Raw genomic sequence first — 18,797 nt, forward strand, 5'->3', positions numbered from 1 at the left:
TTCTGGTGAAAATTTCTTTGCCATGAGTAAACGTCTACATCCTACACCCCTACCCCCTGAACGTCTAATCGATGTTTTTGTAGCAAGTTCGAGCAATATAGATGAAAAGATTTGGTACTTGCCAACCTTGTACTAATTTGTAAGGACAACTGCCAGCTGGTTGGTTAAAATTGGCTAGTCAAAAACAACTAAGTACCAGGTACTCAGTCAAGTGGCCAAAGCTGTAAATTCACTCAAAAACTGATTTTCAACTTGTACCTTGTGCAAATTTGAACTAAAATGGCAGCCATGACCAAAAAATTTTGGTCGGCAAGAGAAAGATCATTAACAATACCTCAGTACTGGTTCCAACATTATTCTAGAAAAACTTTAAATTTTTCAAGGGAAGTAAAAATATTTTCTAATTTTTGCCTGTTGTGCAGATCAATACATTCAATGGGGTTGGCCAATTTTGCACTACTGACCTTAAAAATTGCCCAGAATGCCTCACAATAGGCATAAATTTTTACAAAGAAACACTGAATCTTGAATTTTCTAACTTTGCCCCAAAAATGACTGTTGACATTCCACCCTAACCAACTTGTGTATAGTAAACTATAACTACTCATTAAATAGTTTATGAATAATTTTCAATCTTTTGTTGCCATTAGCTTGGAAAGATGTGCATCATTTACTGGAAATGAACTAAAAGATCAAAGTGCTATTCATAAAGATGGTAAGTAACCTCATTTAATATGTTTTATTTATTGTTTCGTAGATTTTAAGTATGTTGCTTTAATCATGTATATCACCAGAACTGTGTTTTGCCTCAAAATCTAATTATATTCTTTCTTTAACCCTATTCGGCCTGGGGGGGGCTCTTTCTGTTCGGGGGTCAAACTATTGGTAATAACTCCTGAAATAATAGAGCTTTTGCCGTGATATTTTCTGTAAATTCCTAACTTTTATTTAGCTTCAAAATAAAAAAAAAGATTTGACACCTAAAAATTTTCACACCTTGAGCATGAGGACATTTCTGACAGTAAGGTGTCACAAAAATTGACACTTTTCCAATACAAATTTATTTTTAATGTCAAATATATCATTTAAACCATAATTTATTGAATATTTATAGGATAAAATAAGCATTTTAAACTCTTTTCAACTTTTTTCTAAAGCCTTTGTTAGAATACAATAGTTATTTATAACAACAAAGGAAATTTTCAGTTTTTGCTCACTTTAGGCATGATGAGTGACGTCATTAAAAAAATGAAAACTTTTTTTGTCAAAAGTTACCTTACATGACAAGGATCTTGTGTGCCAAATTTCATCTAAAAAGACCCACTAGATCAAAAGTTAAGGGGTGGTACAGGAAAAGCCCCCCCCCCCCTAGTTCTAATAATAATAACAATAATAATAATAATAATATGCCTAGCCTCGGTGCCGAGTAAAATACTAAGTTTATATACATATGTCTACTACAAAAGGGTAAATACTATGAAAACTATCTTCTTTTTTGTTTTTTTGTTCGTAGCTCTGAATACGTTTTTCATTTAACTTTGTACATACTTTCTTTGTACCAGAGCGCCATCTAGTTCTGTTCAAAGCAAGTTTAAAACCCCCTTAATTAAAACCAGCTGTGGTGTCTTTGAAAAAGCAAATAAAATTTGCGTTAATTTTTTGCGTGTTAATTTCAAGGCTGTTGAATACTTGCCTAGTAATATTCGTGTAATAAGGTATTATTATTATTAATTTATTTTCAGTTAGTACATAAACTAAAGGACCTAACATCCTAAATAGTTGCAGCCTTAAACCGTTACTAACAAAATCCAACTTTTATAAAAATAGTCAAAAATATCTACCACAATTTACATATTGGGGAGGTGCAAAAATCGTTTGGCAACATTGTTAATTTGCCCCTAAATGTATTAAACGTTGCAGAGCTTTTCACATCTTTAGAGAGACGACCCCAAACGAGGGAGCCAACAAAACTTAAAGATTGTAAGCCAAACTTAACTGTGTTAGCAGGAGGTAACATAAGTTGCTCTCCTCGTCTAAGTTTATAGCCCGAGGTTTTTGTGACAAAGAGCTCAGCTAAAAAAGGCGGGTTTAGTTTTTTAAGAGTTTTATAAATTTCCTCAAGAATTTTATGAATAAATTTGATGTGAAAAGATGCAGTTCTAGATAAAGTTAATAATTGATATAAATTAGAGTCATAGTTTTCATAAACTACGCTAAGAGCTCTTCGTTGAATTTTCTCAATTTGTTTGTTGTTGTGTTTTACAAAAGTCATCCAAATTAATGGGCAATAATTAAAATTAGAAAAAATATAAGCGTGACACAAGGCCTTTGCTGTTTTAAGAGAAATGAAGGGGCGGATGCGCCGAAGAGCGCTAATTTTATTTCCCGCCGACTGGCATTTTAATTCAACATGAGAGTTAGAGCGTAGCTTATTATCAATATAGATACCTAAAAGTTTGACCTGATTTTTAACTTTAACTTTGATATTTCCTATATTAAACGTAGATATAGGCTCAAATCTACCAAGAAACATAACTTGGAACTTTCCTGGAACTTTCACGGTCAGATAGTAAGAGATCATTCAAAAATATGTTAAAAAGAATTGGGCCTAAAATGGATCCCTGAGGGGCGCCCATACTAATAGATAAAAAGCTACTAAGACTTATTTCCAATTTTGACTCTATGGTAACGGTTTATCAAATAATCATATATAAACAGTAGACTATTGTGGTTAACACCATGTGCTGCTAATTTTGCAATAAGTAAATCAGGGGTAAACAATCGTAAGCTTTCGATAAATCTATAAGCATTGTACCCACAATATTTGAATCGTGCCCTTTGCCAGAGATGTAATAATTGCAATAGAGCATGCTGCGTACTGTGTCCTTTTCGAAAGCCACACAGAAAATCTGAAAAGAAGTTTTCTAAAAAAGGATTTAATTGTTGGGCAATGATTTTTTCAAATACTTTGGATACTCTAGGAAGTAGGCTAATAGGTCTGTAGTTTTTAACACTTGTCGGATCGCCTGCTTTAAGAACCGGGGTAATTGTAGCTCGTTTTAAGGATTCCGGGAAGATAGTCTTGTCGAGACAAGAGTTGAAGCAATCTTTGAGTGCAAAAGAACAAATATTATTAGACTTCTGTAGGATTTTGGTGCTTATTTCCCCACATGTAGATTTTTTAATATTCAATGACATAACTAATTTATGGACAGTCCTCGAAGGAGTTGACAGCAAAAACATTTTTGATTTTTATAATGCTAGGATGGTCTTAGGCTGCACGCATCCCCTCTGATATGATTTGATATAGGGGATGCGTATCGTCTAAAATATTTCTGTCCCAACTTACCCCCGTCTTTTTTTGGACCTACCTCCGGGTACCCCGGTGGAGGTTCTATAAATTAACCCATGTCCGTCCGTTCGTTCGTCCGTCCGTCCGTCCGTTCGTTCGTCCGTCCGTCCGTCCGTCTGTTACCAGCTTTTCTCAGGATTGGCTCATTAGTTTCACTGATTTTATGCACAATGATGCAAAATAGTAATGCCCAGAACGTGACGGAGCCCGATTTTTGAGAAAAATTTTATTTGGGCAAATTTGGGCCAAAAACTACTTAAAAATAGGGTTTTTTGGACTTTGTGCAAAATCCTGTCATTACTTTTTTCTGATTTTTTGTACAAAGATGGAGGGCAAGATTCACTAAAGAATGGCTGAAGTGGTTTTTCCCGGAGAATTCTTATTCGGCTTTATAAAAAACGGATTTTCGTATTTTGGGGAAATTCCCTTTATTAAACCAAATGTGTCGCTGCAAGCAATTTAGAGCACATTCAAGATCGGCCAGGATCGGCCAAGTAATTCTACGGCCCAAATCGGCCTAGTTCGGCCAGGTCCGGTTCGGTTCGACCAAGGCCGGTCTGGATCGGCCAATAACGGCCAGGTCCGGTTTCGTTAAGTTACAAACCTGATAAAACAAAAACAGTGATGTTCGGCCAATGTAAGACCGGTCTAGGCCGATATGGTCCGGTTCAGGCCGATACGAACCGGTCCAGAACGTTTTACGGAAGCCGAAATACTGATTATAAGCAAAATTGTTTTCAAACAGTTTTTTCGTCATAAATGACATACTCCCCTGTATTTCATAACCTTGACTCGCTCGCTCTTATGAATCCATTTAGAAAAGATTATTAGAAATCCTCCTTAGAATATAGAATTGCACTGTGTCCCTTCGTTAGTTTATTTAGACATCCCTGTTTCATTTACATATATCTCCCCTGTTATAATACTTGCATGTCAATATCTTTCTTCGTATTTCATACACAGCTAGTAAAGTAACACCAAAAGCAAAAGGAACAATTGGTTGTTTCGACCTTTTAACTAACGACAGCACAATCTCTGAAAAAGAAACTGTCACATGCCTTTTTCCTTTGCTGATATTCCAATAATACAGTTATCTTGATAATTTATAATCTTAATTTTTGGCTCATGAAAAATTATTCTCCTAACGGTTTTCACTCTAGTGAAAACATAAAAATAAAAATAATTCCACCTTCTTGCTTCTGTTGTGGTACTTTTCCTTTTGCTTTTGTTTAAGAGTCAGAGACTTTTCAAAACATTTGAACGTTCTCTGGAGTTCATTCGAACACTTAACAAATAGATTCGAAAGTTTTTAGGCACTCGAAATTGTAAACAAAATATTTACAGTCATTCGAGAAAGATTTGCTTGTTTGTTTTCAGACCGGACTTGGCCAAGTTTGGCCGATTTGGACCGGTCTAGATCGGCCTTTGTTTAGAGAAAAGATTAAGAAACATGGCTCAGTTAAGATCGGCCTAGATCGGCCCAGATCGGCCAAATTCGGCCAGGAACGGTCCAGACCGGTCCATATCAGCCAAAAGTTCGGCTTTTTAAGGATCGGCCCATTTTCAATGTGCTCCAAATCGCGTGCAGGGACACAAATAAGAAAATATAGCTTTTCTCAAAGTTGACTAATTATTTTTTTCTGATTTTTTGCACAATGATGCAAAATGGCAATGCCTAAAATGTGTCGGAGCCCGATTTTCGAAAAAATATATATTTGGGCAAATTTGGGCCAAAAACTGCCTAAAAATAGGGTTTTTTGGACTTTGTGCAAAATCCTGTCATTACTTTTTTCTGATTTTTTGATTTTTTGTACAAAGATGGAGGGCAAGGTTCTCTAAAGAATGGCTGGAGTGGTTTTTCCCGGAAAATTCTTATTCGCCTTAAAAGACAGATTTTCGTATTTTGGGGAAATTCCCTTTAACAAAATAAGAAAATATAGCTTTTCTCAATGTTGACTCATAATTTTTTTCTGATTTTTTGCACAATGATGCAAAATGGTAATGCCCAAAATGTGACGGAGCCAGATTTTTAAGGAAAATTATTTTGGGCAAATTTGGGCCAAAAACAGCTTAAAAGGTTTTTTTAGCCTGAATGGCTTAAGTGATTTTTGTATTTGGGGAAATTCCTTTTTACCATCTTACATTATTCAACACACAAGCTTTATTTTTCCATTCTGAATTGTTGTACAATTGTTGTCACTTTTTTCTTATTTTCATCTGATGTTAATCATTAGGTAGGTCCATTCAGCATGTTGCTTGTTTTTTCTTTTTTGATTATGCGTCATAGCAATACAATGACTTCTTTTTTTCTTTGTTCAATGAATGAAAATTGATAATTATGAAAACAACAGCACAGTGACTTCATTTTTTTCTTTCTTTGATTGGATGTGACGAAATTATGTAAATTTATGCAAATTTTGGTTACCCCAAATTTGAGGTAACTCTCGGACGAGAATTTCATACACGATACACATCCCCTATAACAAAATAAATTCTGGGGATGCGTACAGCCTAGGATGATCTGAGTATTTTGCAATAGCATTGAGCACCGGATTGTTGTAGATCGGCTCGGCATATTGCGGCCACTGATATATGTCCAGTGTCTTAGTTATACCATTGAAATAAATATTAAAAAGTTCAGCAGTAGTAGAATCACTATTTACAATTTCATTCTTGTCAACTAAGATAATCTTTTCCGAAACGGTATGCTTATCAGAAAAAAAGGGTTTGCAAATTTCCCAAAAGTTTTGGCTAGAATTATCAGTATTTGAAGCAACCGTTTTGAAATAGTTTTTTCTTAATTTTCCTATTGATGTTACAAACATGATTTCGCTGTTTATGATAGGCACGCATATCAGAAAAACGATTTGAACGGTAGTAGATGTTACGAAGTCTGAACCTTTCAATGATGGCTTTTCGAAGGGTCCTGTTTACATGGGGTTTTTCATTCCCACAAACAATTCTCGTTTTCCGAGGTGCATGCCTATCTATAACAGTTACAAATTTTGTCTTCGAAAGACTCGATTTCAGTAATTTTTGATGAAGTTATTTGTAAAGACAGATCCGTCAAAAAATTATTCTCAACAAAATTTTTATAGCAACGATAATTAATTTTCCTAGGTGGTAATCTAGAATATCTAGAGTGTGAAAATCACTAAGACCGGTATCCCATGTACCTGTCTTCTGCAACCCATATTTTTGGACCTACCCCGGTGGAGGTCCTATAAATTCACCTCTGTCCATTCGTTCGTTACCAGCTTTTCTCGAGATTGGCTCATTAGTTTTTTCTGATTTTTTGCACAAAGGTGTGTAACTATAAACCCTCGAATGTGACGGAGCCCAATTTTCAAAAAAAAAATTTTTGGGCAAATTTGGGCCAAAAAACAGCTAAAAAACGGGTCATCAAAAATTGGATCATTAATTTTTTCTGATTTTTTGCATGAAAGTAGGGTACCATCATAGGTAAAAGATGGCTCAAGCAGATTTTTGCAAACAAATTTTGTTGGCTTAAAAAACGCATGTTTATCTATAAGAATCAATATTAATAAGCATACATCAATGTTCTTAGTCAAATTACTCAATTCTTTGATGAGATTGATGTTTTTTTTGCTCATGAAGGCTTACTTTTGAAGAATATGTGTGTTTAGACATGAAATTTTAGTTACTTGGCGTGTTTTTATTGAAAAACTGGCAACATTCGATATTTATTTATAAGCACATTATCAATTACTTAGATATTAGCTTTTCTCGGGATTGGCTCTTTGACTCTTTATGATTTTTTGCACAAAGATGCATAACTATAAACCCTTGAATGTGACGGAGCCCGACTTTCGAAAAAACATTTTTTTAGCAAATTTGGGCCAAAAAACGGCTAAAAAACAGGTTTTTTGGACTTTTGAAATTGGATCATTAACTTTTTCTGATTTTTTTGCATGAAAGTAGGGTACCATCATAGTTAGAAGATGGCTCAAGCAGATTTTTTCAAAAAAAATTTGATGGCTTAAAAACCGCATGTTTATGTATAAGAATCACTATTAATAAGCATACATCAATGTTCTTATAGCCAAATTACTCAATTTTTTGATGAGATAGATGTTTTTTTTTTGCTCACAAAGTCTTGAATATGAAAGAATATTTTAAGAGCATGAAATTTTGGTTTCTAACCGTTTTTTTTATAAGAAACAAACGACTAATTTTAATAGATCGTCACTATTGGGGTTCTGAATGATTGTTTAATGGTCACGCTCACATAGATATCAATTATAATGTTTTAAATGCATAACCAGGTAGGTCTATCATAAGTATCACTTGTTTGGTTTGAAAGTATAAGATCAATGCAACTTCCTTTAACTTTTTTGAAGCAAGTTTTCGTTTTGGTGTGACAGTATAATGAATTTTCTTTGAGAAATTTATCTAAGATGGGGTGGCTTGGTTTACAGTTGAAATCACCAATTAACATACATTGCTCAAAATTAGAGTAAAAATCTAAGATATTTGAAAGTAATTGAAAGAAATAATCTAGCTTTTGAGTTTGGTGTCTGTAGATAAACACTATAAGCCACTTATGAGATTTTAGGCGTAGCTCAACAGGAATAAGCTGGATATCCTTGGGTAAGCTAAAGTCTTTGAGATGTCTTGAGGAAATTCCATCACGAACGTAGACAACTAACCCACCGCTCGTAGATGAAATGTCTAGCGATAAGGGGGTTTGTACCCCTTTCGTACAATCTGTAATTTTGGAAATGAGCAATTTAGTTTAGACTCAGCTATACATAGGATATCAAACTTATTTCCAACTATTGAATTTAGGCCTTCCATTTTATTTCTAAGAGAGTTTATATTTAAATAACCTAGGTCCACGTTCTAGCTCTTTTGTGGATTTTCATAAAAGTTGGATTGACTTCGTCAGTCATAAGTTATACATTTGAAGTTTTTTGCAAGAATGGTCGTATCTTTCGCATTGAGATACAGTCTGCTACGATTAAGATGATATTTGTTGATATTTGAATTATCAATAAAACCAATATTTCGCTCCTCACATTTCGATTTGAGTTCCTCATTTATTAACCCAATTCTATTTTTGTGTTTGTCGTCTCGAAACGTCAAAGAAGAGATAACCACTGGGATTCCATTTGTATCATGGCAATGTATCGCAAGGTCTAGGATGTTTTTAACGATCTGCTGGTTGTCCTCTGTTTTCCTCAGGTCGTTTGTACCAACATGTATTATTAGTTGGTCTGGATTTATTTCAAGAGTGGGTTCGGCATAGTCAAACATTTGACTTGTTGTAGCCCCAGCGAATGTTTTAACGATGACATTTTCTCTTTTGGTTAACAATAAATGTCCTCTGACTTCCTTTACTATTGAATCGCCGATGATTGCAACGTACCTCCTCTTGTCTGTTTCCTTTCTGTTCGCATTCTCATTTTCCTTCTTTCTATCTGTATCATTGCTAAAGTATTTAAATATGATTACATTCGATCTCACTTAATTGCCATAACATCTAAAAACTCTTAAAAGTGCTTCAGAAACATCCAAAAAGGTTTTCGTCTGCATTGCTATCTGGTTAAATTCACTTGTTTTCTTTTGGAAAGCTCTCCAAATTTATAATTCTAACCCTGTAATCTATATTGCTTTTATATATAGAGAAGAGCTTGTATGTGTGTTTAAGGGTTTTAACTGTTTTAATGTATTTTCTTTAGACATGAAGATGGGCATTCAGTCTGAAATTGTAGTCAAATAAAAAAAACATTAATTGCTGGCTCAACTTTTATCTGATGCTTTTATATATTTCTATATTCCCAAACACTACAAATTATAAAGGAATTTAACTGCATACAGAGGAACTGCAGTGCAGTGCTATTGGATTGAAGAGGTTAAGTCAAATATAACTGAAATCTGTAATATATTATCTTTTTAATTCCATTAGACATCAGAAAACATGTTCATCAAGTCATTTGGTCTGGACTCAAAAATGAAGTCACAGATATTGTCCCTGTTTTAAAAGAAGCAGCAGTAAGTTATACAATTTTGAATAATTCATGAATAGTGACAAAGATATTTAAAGTGCCCTAATTTGGTGTTTCTTTGAGTTTATTTTCTACCTTAAACCAACCTTTTTTTCAGGAACACTCAATTGATCGGCATTATAATGGTTTAAGCTATGGGGAAAACATTTGACCCTTTGATTTTGCCATTTTTTCATAGTTTTTTTTTTTATTGTTTTTTTTTAGAAAAGCAACGAAAGGCTAATCTCCATGTTTGCCGATGTTCTTGCTGTCATTGGTAATCAAATTATTTTTTATTATTTTTGGACCTACCTCCGGGTGCCCCGGTGGAGGTCCTATGAATTAACCTCTGTCTGTTCGTCCGTTCGTTCGTTCGTTCGTTCGTTCGTTCGTTCGTCTGTTACCAGCTTTTCTCGAGATTGGCTCATTAGTTTTTTCTGATTTTTTGCACAAAGATGCAAAATGGCAATGGCCAAAATGTGACGGAGCCCGATTTTCGAAAAAAAATCATTTCCGGCCGAAAATGCCGGAAATATGCCGGAAAAACCGGTTTTTTGGCATTTTCTCAAGATTTCATCATTAGTTTTTTCTGATTTTTTGCACAAAGATGCGTATTAGCAATGCCCAAAACTTGGCCGAGTCCGATTTTTGAGAAAAATTTTTTTCCGGCCGGAAATATGCCGGAAATCGCCGTTTTTCTGGATTTTCATTGGACTTTTTCCATATAATTGGTTGTTTTTTTCATTCAAAAACATTATTAATAGCAATGCCCACCATCAAGCATGTTTCAATTTTCAATAAAATAGATTTTTGAAGCCGGAACTTTCTAAAAATCGCCGGAACAGCCGATTTTCGCCGGAAAGACAGTATTTCTTGAATTTCTCGAGCTGTACTTTATATTCTTTCATGAAATTTTGCACAATGATGCAAAATGTCAATACCTAAATTGTGACGGAGCCCGATTTTCGAAAAACATCTTTTTCCGGCCGAAAATGCCGGAAATATGCCGGAAAAACTGTTTTTTTGGCATTTTCTCGAGATTTTATCATTAGTTTTTTCTGATTTTTTGCTCAAAGATGCGTATTAACAATGCTCAAAACATGGCCGAGTCCGATTTTTAAGAAAAAATTTTTTCCGGCGGAAAATGCCTGAAATATGCCGGAAATCGCCGTTTTTCTAGATTTTCATTGGACTTTTCCATATAATTGGTTGTTTTTTCATTCAAAAACATTATCAATAGCAATGCCCCCCATCAAGCATGTTTCAATTTTCAATAAAATTGAGTTTTGAAGCCGGAACTATTTTAAAAGTCGCCGGAACAACCTATTTTCGCCGGAAAGACAGTATTTCTTGAATTTCTCGAGCTGTACTTTATATATTTCTATGAAATTTTGCACACTGATGCAATATGACATTACCTAAAATGTGAAGGAGCCCGATTTTCGAAAAAAAAATTTTTCCGGCCGAAAATGCCGGAAATATGCCGGAAAAACCGGTTTTTTGACTTTTTCTCGAAGTTTCATTTTTAGTTTTTTCTGATTTTTTGCAGAAAGATGCGTATTCGCAATGCTCAAAAAATGGCCGAGTTTGATTTTGGAGAAACAAATTTTTCCGGTTGCCGGAAATCGCCGTTTTTGCAGATTTTCATTGGATTTTTTCCTTGTATTTCTATGTTTTTCACACAAAAACATTATTGATAACAATGCTCACCATCAAGCATGATTCAATTGTCAATAAAACTGATTTTGCGACCAGAACTTCCTATTTATTTTTTCCCTACAACCCTTCTCTCTCCCCCCATCAACAATCAATGATGAATTTATTGTGTTGTGTATTTTCGCTAAATGCTATATTTTCTGACTGATTTTTTTCATTTTTCTTTTTGCATTGCTATCAATGCTAACTAACTTTCATCATCAGGTAGGTCCATTCAGCATGTTGCTTGTTTCACTTTATAATTTCTCAGTTTTAAATGTTTGTGATCGATTAACCCAATTCAATTCAATTTGATTCTCATTTTAGATGCAGAAGTCATCTGTTTGGAAGAAAAGAAAATCAGAGAGAACTTTATTTCATTGCTGTCCTTTATAGCTGTATGTATTTCTAACACTTCTTTTTTAAATCTCTTTCTGCTATCTTTCCTTACCATGAGAACCAAAAATATTTTAAATTTTGAAAAGCAAAACAAAACAATTTGCTTCTCTTTGTTTAGAATGTTATACCTGAAAGTGTATTAAAAGTGAGACTTGATCCTGAAACATTAGAGCTTGCTGAACTAATACCGAATCAAAAAACATTCAATGGGAAGCTTGTGAAGACAAAAACTAGATTATTGTAAGTATTTTTATGTGTCCGTAAATGAATTTTGATTGCTAATTTTGTATTATCATGATATTATCATGTTGTTTTCTTTAGAGCTTACAATAAATTGTTTCTGCTTTAAAAAACATTCAATATGCTTTCTTAATACACTTTCTTCTTGATTTTAAGCTATAAACAACAGAAATTCAACCTATTTCGAGAAGAAACAGAGGGTTATGCAAAACTCATCACAGAATTGACAAGCAATGAACTTGGAAGATCCAGTAAAGACAGTGTCATGCAAAACATTTTTTCTCTACTTGGTAGAATATTTTTTATGCATATTCTTTGATGCCCCACTATTAACATTTCACTGATGATGGCACTGGAAAACATCTTAAATAAGTTAAAGCTTCTGTCATTCAAATCCAATTACCTGTTCCTTCCCATGTTCCTTTTAGTTCATAGAAAGCCAAGTGGGCTGGTCTGGAATCTCATGTCAATGAAATCAATCAAAAGACTGTCTAAATCTCCTAGAATATTGGGTTATCCGTGTTAAATATCAACTCAATCTAAGTATCTATACTTTCAACTAATGTTTCAGGCAAATGACTCCCCTAATATAACTTTGTAACTAGCCTACTTGTTGTTACTTTGAACAGAGGTTGTTTATATAAGGCATTGTTCTATTTTCAGGTTTCTTCAATCTTGATCCAAACAGAGTTTTAGATGTTTTGCTTGAAGCATTTGAATGTCGTGTAGACGAAGATCTTGTGTTTGTGCCCCTGATAACAGAATACCTCAAACATTGTAATGTGTCTGGATTTTGTCATCTGATTGGTTTCAAATTTCAATATTACCATGTAAGATTGTAGTCTGAATGAAATATAGAATATATGGTTCCTCAAATTTACTGCTTTAGCTAAAATTGCAAGTTTCAAGTCAGATCAAACTAATTTTCAGGGATGTAACTGATTGTTGAATTAATTTCATTAAAGTAGATAGTGTAAAATGCATCTAACATTAAAAATTTAAAATCTTCCTTTTCTTTTAGCAATCAATGGATAGCAAAACACCCGAGTCTTTATATAGACTCACTGCTTGTCTTTTGCGGAATGACTTGATTCAACTTGAACAATTATACCCTCATGTATGTAGTATTGTTTTGCAAACTTGTCTTGTTTATGTTTTAACCATAGTTCTTTTAAGCGTAGCCCTCCAATGAGAAAGCACCTAAAATTTAAAGCACTAGAAGGCTGTCTCTAACTAATAATTGCTGTTCTTTTAAAGAATGCCACATCCCAAAGGATTCTTTCTAGTACTGCCTACAATCAATACAGAAATATAACAGTATTTATACAATACAAAATATTTACCACTATCCTGGTGTCAATTTCAAGCACAGGATTTAGCATTTATCTATGTTTAACTGACTCCTTTAAACATCCTGTGTATTTTATTTCCAAATGATACAATATATTTCTCTACAGCTGAAACCCTCTGAATCAGAAATTGCAGACCTGAGTAAAAAGCATATGCAATCTGCACATGAAGAAGCAAAGAAACTGACTGCTGTTATTCTCTCGGTAAAACACAATAGACTTTTCCTCAAATAGCTAGGGTTATGATTTTCACAAATTTTAGGGTAACCTTCTCCTTCAGGAGGTACCACAATTTGTATGACTGGATCTTGGGGGGAAATCTTGAATTGGACCTGTGAACTTTTGGGTCATTTTTTGGTCAAGGTTTTGAACTTTTAATCATTTTGTATTTTAGGGTACTCCGGAAGATGAAGATAAAACATTGGACTTGAAGGATGACCCAATGGTAAAATTTAATGATTATATTTTATCTTTTAGAGCAATCTTTAATGAATCAAATACTCAGCTTAGAAAACAAGGGATTTTTTTTTAATTTAACATTTTTAGGATATTGATAATCAGAAGTTTGGTCTCTGTCTGGCTCTTTTACAAAGCGGTGCTTGGAAAAATGCATTGACAATCATGAATCAACTACCAACTTCATATTTTTTATCTTTACCAAATGTTTCCAAATCAATTTGTAATCTCATCCACTGTACAATCGAACCCCTATACAGAAGGTAAATCTAACAACAATTGTATTAGATTTTGTGTTGGTTGATATTTCTCAAAGTGACAATTTGATGTTGATCATTCCAGTGTATATATTCCTTTCCCAAAACCACCAGGAATCCACCAAAAACTCACCAATTTTATTTTTGCCTTTTAGTAAGTTGTGCCCAAAGGGTGCTCTTGGAAATGTATACCGAAGTCAAAGAGGATTTCCTCAACCCTGTTTACAATACAGTCAGTTAACTGATGATGTTTTTCCAATGCTCTTCAAACTTGGTCCTTACCTTTCTTACGATCCTGTTTTATTTGTAAAAGTTGTACGTGTTGCAAAAGGATTTATCAAGGAGGTGAGCATAGAATAATTTTCTTAAAGCTAATGTTATTTTAGAATGATTTTTGGTACTTTATTTAAAAGAAATCAGATGATATGAGATCTTTGGTATGTAGATTCCTCTCACTATTTAGAAAATATACCCATAACTTCTTGTGTACTGCAATTATTTTTAAAATCAAAGGTATTCAAGTTACAAGTTTTTGGCTTTTAACAGGAAAACAATATATTTTAACCATGTAAGAACCCATCTCAATAAGAGATTCTAAATTGTAATATCTAGACTAAAAAAAATCAGGGCCAAAAGGTTTTACTCAGGATTGCAAAAGCTTTCTGATTGCCAAAAATCTCAAACATCTTTCTTTCCTTTTATTAGTATTCTCAAGCCAGTGACATTCTCAAAGAGGGCCTGGTAAGTAATGTTTGTTTTTTTTGTAAATAGAACAAGGAGTTACATAAGTAATTCAAAGCAAATTAAATTTATGTTCATTCATCATTTTTATTTATTCCTTGTTTTCTGATTGATTTTTTTTCATTCTCTCAATTTTACAATTTATTTTGTTTAGAAACAAGTTTATGCAGGTATGCTGAGCCTAATTGATGAAGTTCTTTTTCCCTCGTTATCCCTGCTGGACTGTAATTGTTGCATCGCAGAAGAACTTTACGGCTTAGTAAAAAGATTACCTTATGAACAAAGGTAAATATATTATTTTGTATTAACTTGATTTCATATATTTACCTCTTTTTTATTTTTTACTGGCTCGCATCTCTGGGAATTTGTTCTTTTTTATACCAAAACTGAACTTGTAATATTTTTTAGATATCACCTGTACGCTCTTTGGAAGAACTATTCATACTATACACACCCACTTCTGATTGTGGTGAAGGCTAAAACCATAAAAAGAGCAAAATACATAACAAAGTATGTACATGAACCAGCGTTTACTTTTTTTCATCTTATTTCCTGTTAACAAGATTTTGTATACATAAATGATCAAGGATGATGCAAAAATATACAATGTTTGTTTTTAAACAGGCGATTATCCAAAGAAAATGTCAAACAGTCAGGGAGGCAGATTGGAAAATTAAGTCACAGTAACCCATGTGTGCTATTTGATCATGTAAGTACTCCTTAGCAATCTTTATTCCATTCATTTTATTCATATTCTATAAAGTGCATCCTCACACTATTTGGTTGATTTGATATCTCTCATTTCTGGCAGGCTCAGGACCAAGTAATAGAGGCTTCATTGTTGCACTTAAAGTATTAAAATGGAACATTTTATAACAGCTATCTTAAAAAAAAAATTCAATAGTCTTATTTTAATATTCTTATTTATCTTTTTCTAGCTTCTTGACCAGATTCAAAGATATGATAATTTTATTGGTCCGATGGTTGATTCATTAAAATACTTGAATCCATTAGCTTACGATGTTATGACTTGTATCCTTTCTCCAAACTTTTGTTTTCTTTTGATCCAAATTTTGAATCATGAAAAAAGATAAGACTTCTTTGCTCTTATTGATGCGATTTAAGCTATTATGATAAAGATAATACCTTAACAAAATCCAATCCAACTGTACAGTTTGTGTTATCGAAGCCCTGGCAAACCCAGATAAACAAAGGATGAAGCAATCAGATACCAACCTTTCTCCCTGGCTTCAAAGTAAGAAATTGTAATGAAAGCTATTTTCATTGGATGCACTTTTCTCAAAGTGGGTAGACCAATGAGCAGATAAGTTGGTATGGTATAAATTTCAAAAAAAAACTATGAAACTTTAGTTTACTTCTTTTATCATTTTAGGCTTAAATCTGATAATTTTACTTTTGTGCTTAAAGCGTCTACCGACTCTAAAATTACAATCTTCTACAAATCCTTAGCAGTTTTGTAACAATTGGCTCTTTTGAAAAATTTTGTCTTCACTTCTTAGGTTTGTCACAATTTTGTGGTGCAGTCTTCAAAAAGTATCCAACGGATATTACTGGACTTCTTCAATACATTGCAAATCAACTGAAAGCTGGTAAAAGGTAGAAAATAATTGAGTCAAAACAATGTCTACTCCTATCTTATTTCAGAGAAAGGAATGATTTTTACAATCACTTTTTATAGGCTCAAAAATACCTGATCATATAAAGTGCTTTTGACTATGTAATTGTCTGTCAAAAAATTACTCAAATTTAATTTTGAAATCCCATTCAGTTTGGATTTACTTGTACTAAAAGAAGTTGTTCAAAAGATGTCTGGTGTGGAAGCTAACGATGAAATAACTCCTCAACAGTTGGAAGCACTTGCTGGTGGAGAACTTCTTAGAGCTGAGGTGAGAATAATCAGGTTAACATAAGAAGTACTACATAAGAAGTACTAGCACAATTCAAATTTTGTTTTCCTTGAACATATTTATTCTCTTAATATAATCCTGTAATAATGTCTTTGTGAAAAAGAGAATCGATGCCAGTTGCTTTTGATCATTTTCAATGGTTTCATTCCCAGGGTGCTTATTTCGGTCAAATAAGAAATACAAGGAAACCATCAGCTCGTTTGAGAGATGCATTAATTGAAGGCAACTTAACAATTCCATTGTGCTTGTTGATTGCTCAACAAAGAAATGCTATTGTTTATGTGGAACAAGAGGCTGGACATTTAAAACTGGTTGGCAAACTTTATGATCAGGTATATCAAAATCAAACTTCCATCTTATTTCAACGAACTGTCCAGATTGTGTTAAAGTATTTAGGAGTACTTTATGTGAATATAATGAATGTAAATCTAATTGAATATCTAGTTAAATGAAATTTGCAATGATTTATTTTATCTGTAGTGTCAAGACAATCTAATTCAATTTGGCGGTTTCTTATCATTGCAACTTGGAAATCATGATTATCAATCAGCTTTACCAACGTTGGATGAATTTCACAATACTTATGGAATCACTCCTGATATATCTTACTTCTTGAAAAGACCCTTTTATCAAAGACAAATACAGGTACTTACTCACATTGATTCTTGATTAAATTTATTTCAAACTAAATATTGTTTCCCGTGAAGCTTTTCCAAATCAATATAAGTACAATGAAGTGCTTATTCAAAATAATAAAATAATTTTTTTCTTTTAGGAAAAGATGTCAACAATTAAACAGGAAATGGCTGACCAAAAGGAATCCAGACGTGTAAGTAAACCCTAACCATCCCTTTAAAAAAAACTTTATGTGAAAAGCAGTTTTTATTTGCATCAGCTATAGTTACTTTTGAGCGAAAATCTCAGTATATCTGCACCTCAGCTTATTTTCATTTTCTTTTTTTGTTTAGGGCACAGAACTAATGAATTCAAAGTTTTGCGAAGCATGTGATGGAATATTCAGACCAGTCGTCGAAGCCTCAATTAATCTACAACAATCGAAAATATGGAACAATTTGAGGTAGGATTGGGAAGTTGTTATTAGAACACAATCACTACTATAATTACCCCTTGATTCATTTTGACCATGAAATTGCCTTTTGAGAAATGCTCTTAATTTAAATCCCATATGGATTCAATAATACCAGATCCTTATGTGATACATGTACATTCAACTTTAAGCAAAACATCGGATCATCATGACCCTGTATGGCCCTGTATTTATACCATCTTGCCTCGCCTTATATTTCTCATTTCCCAGATTGGCACGCACTAGTTTATCTCTTTCTTTGCAGTCCTCTACTATACGTGACATTTTGGTCATTATCGATGTATGATCTTTACACACCTTCTGATCGTTATGATGAAGAAAAAGCCAAGCTGAAGAAAAGCATCAACGAAATTGACGACAATAAAGAATTTGTAAGTCATTATTTACAACGGTGATCAAGCTTCATTTTTTATTCAAGAAGCATTTCATTTTTTTTCCTAATGACAAACCAAAATGTTGTTTCTTTAGACCTCATCATCCAAAAAGAAGAAAGAAATTGAGCGTTGTAAACTTCTTATTGAAAAACTGGAGGAAGAGAAGAAAGCTCAATTGGAACACAACAAATTAGTCCTGACATGGATGGAATCCAGAAAAGATAGCTGGTTCCCTTCAAGTAAGAGATGTTTTTTAACGAAGAAGTCATTTTGAACTTGATGAATTTTTTTTGTATGTTTGCTTGAAATGAACAGAAATAGAAGACTGAAGATGAAATAAGCTACAATCTCCGCCATAATTATTTGACATAAAAGGGATTCTTTCAAAACCGCAACTGGTTTTTAAGTGCGGTTGGAAAGTATAGTTTTCTAAACACTGAATTTTAAAATGAGACTTAAAACTTAGTACCTTATGATCTCAAAAATTTAAAAAGTTGTGAATATAGCCTGGAAGCCCTCCAAAATAAAAAAATCCAATGAAACAAACTGGAAATACTGAAACCACAATTCTAATCCGACCTTTAAATTCTGAAAAACATTAAAATACCCAAGATATCAATATATTTCGGCGATGATTGTAGCACTCTTTTCTTTTGCACTTTTTTTTAGAAATTGCGAAGGGTGAAACGATCACACAGTTCTTACAACTCTGTGTTTTTCCACGCTGTGTTTTCTCTGCTGTTGATGCAATGTATTGTGCTAAATTCATTCAGACTGTGCACTCTTTGGCTGCTCCTAACTTTTCGACGCTGATTTGCTTTGACAGGGTACGTTAAATGTCTTTGTGTTTATTGTCTCATCTTGTTTGTTTGTAACTTCTTTTTCACTAT

General features: G+C 33.4%; 1 protein-coding gene across 1 annotated transcript in view; it reads left to right on the forward strand.

Annotated features, from left to right (window-relative positions):
* Window positions 1–18,797, forward strand: part of LOC136815842 (THO complex subunit 2-like) — a 29,876-nt gene that overhangs the window by 6,767 nt on the left and 4,312 nt on the right. Inside the window, exons 2-28 of the mRNA XM_067072293.1 lie at window positions 651–715; window positions 9,282–9,367; window positions 9,586–9,637; window positions 11,383–11,453; window positions 11,573–11,694; window positions 11,851–11,984; window positions 12,358–12,524; window positions 12,716–12,811; window positions 13,152–13,247; window positions 13,438–13,488; window positions 13,590–13,762; window positions 13,912–14,101; window positions 14,462–14,497; window positions 14,652–14,782; window positions 14,906–15,007; window positions 15,122–15,206; window positions 15,436–15,529; window positions 15,672–15,752; window positions 16,018–16,114; window positions 16,287–16,404; window positions 16,578–16,757; window positions 16,906–17,070; window positions 17,201–17,254; window positions 17,394–17,503; window positions 17,778–17,904; window positions 18,002–18,146; window positions 18,577–18,734. Of these exons, the coding sequence (XP_066928394.1) occupies window positions 651–715; window positions 9,282–9,367; window positions 9,586–9,637; window positions 11,383–11,453; window positions 11,573–11,694; window positions 11,851–11,984; window positions 12,358–12,524; window positions 12,716–12,811; window positions 13,152–13,247; window positions 13,438–13,488; window positions 13,590–13,762; window positions 13,912–14,101; window positions 14,462–14,497; window positions 14,652–14,782; window positions 14,906–15,007; window positions 15,122–15,206; window positions 15,436–15,529; window positions 15,672–15,752; window positions 16,018–16,114; window positions 16,287–16,404; window positions 16,578–16,757; window positions 16,906–17,070; window positions 17,201–17,254; window positions 17,394–17,503; window positions 17,778–17,904; window positions 18,002–18,146; window positions 18,577–18,734 (2,986 nt within the window). The remainder of the gene's footprint in view (window positions 1–650; window positions 716–9,281; window positions 9,368–9,585; window positions 9,638–11,382; window positions 11,454–11,572; window positions 11,695–11,850; window positions 11,985–12,357; window positions 12,525–12,715; window positions 12,812–13,151; window positions 13,248–13,437; window positions 13,489–13,589; window positions 13,763–13,911; window positions 14,102–14,461; window positions 14,498–14,651; window positions 14,783–14,905; window positions 15,008–15,121; window positions 15,207–15,435; window positions 15,530–15,671; window positions 15,753–16,017; window positions 16,115–16,286; window positions 16,405–16,577; window positions 16,758–16,905; window positions 17,071–17,200; window positions 17,255–17,393; window positions 17,504–17,777; window positions 17,905–18,001; window positions 18,147–18,576; window positions 18,735–18,797) is intronic.

The sequence above is a fragment of the Clytia hemisphaerica genome, unplaced genomic scaffold (genome assembly GCF_902728285.1).
Source record: "Clytia hemisphaerica strain Z4C2 unplaced genomic scaffold, Clytia hemisphaerica genome assembly, whole genome shotgun sequence".
Taxonomy (NCBI): domain Eukaryota; kingdom Metazoa; phylum Cnidaria; class Hydrozoa; order Leptothecata; family Clytiidae; genus Clytia; species Clytia hemisphaerica.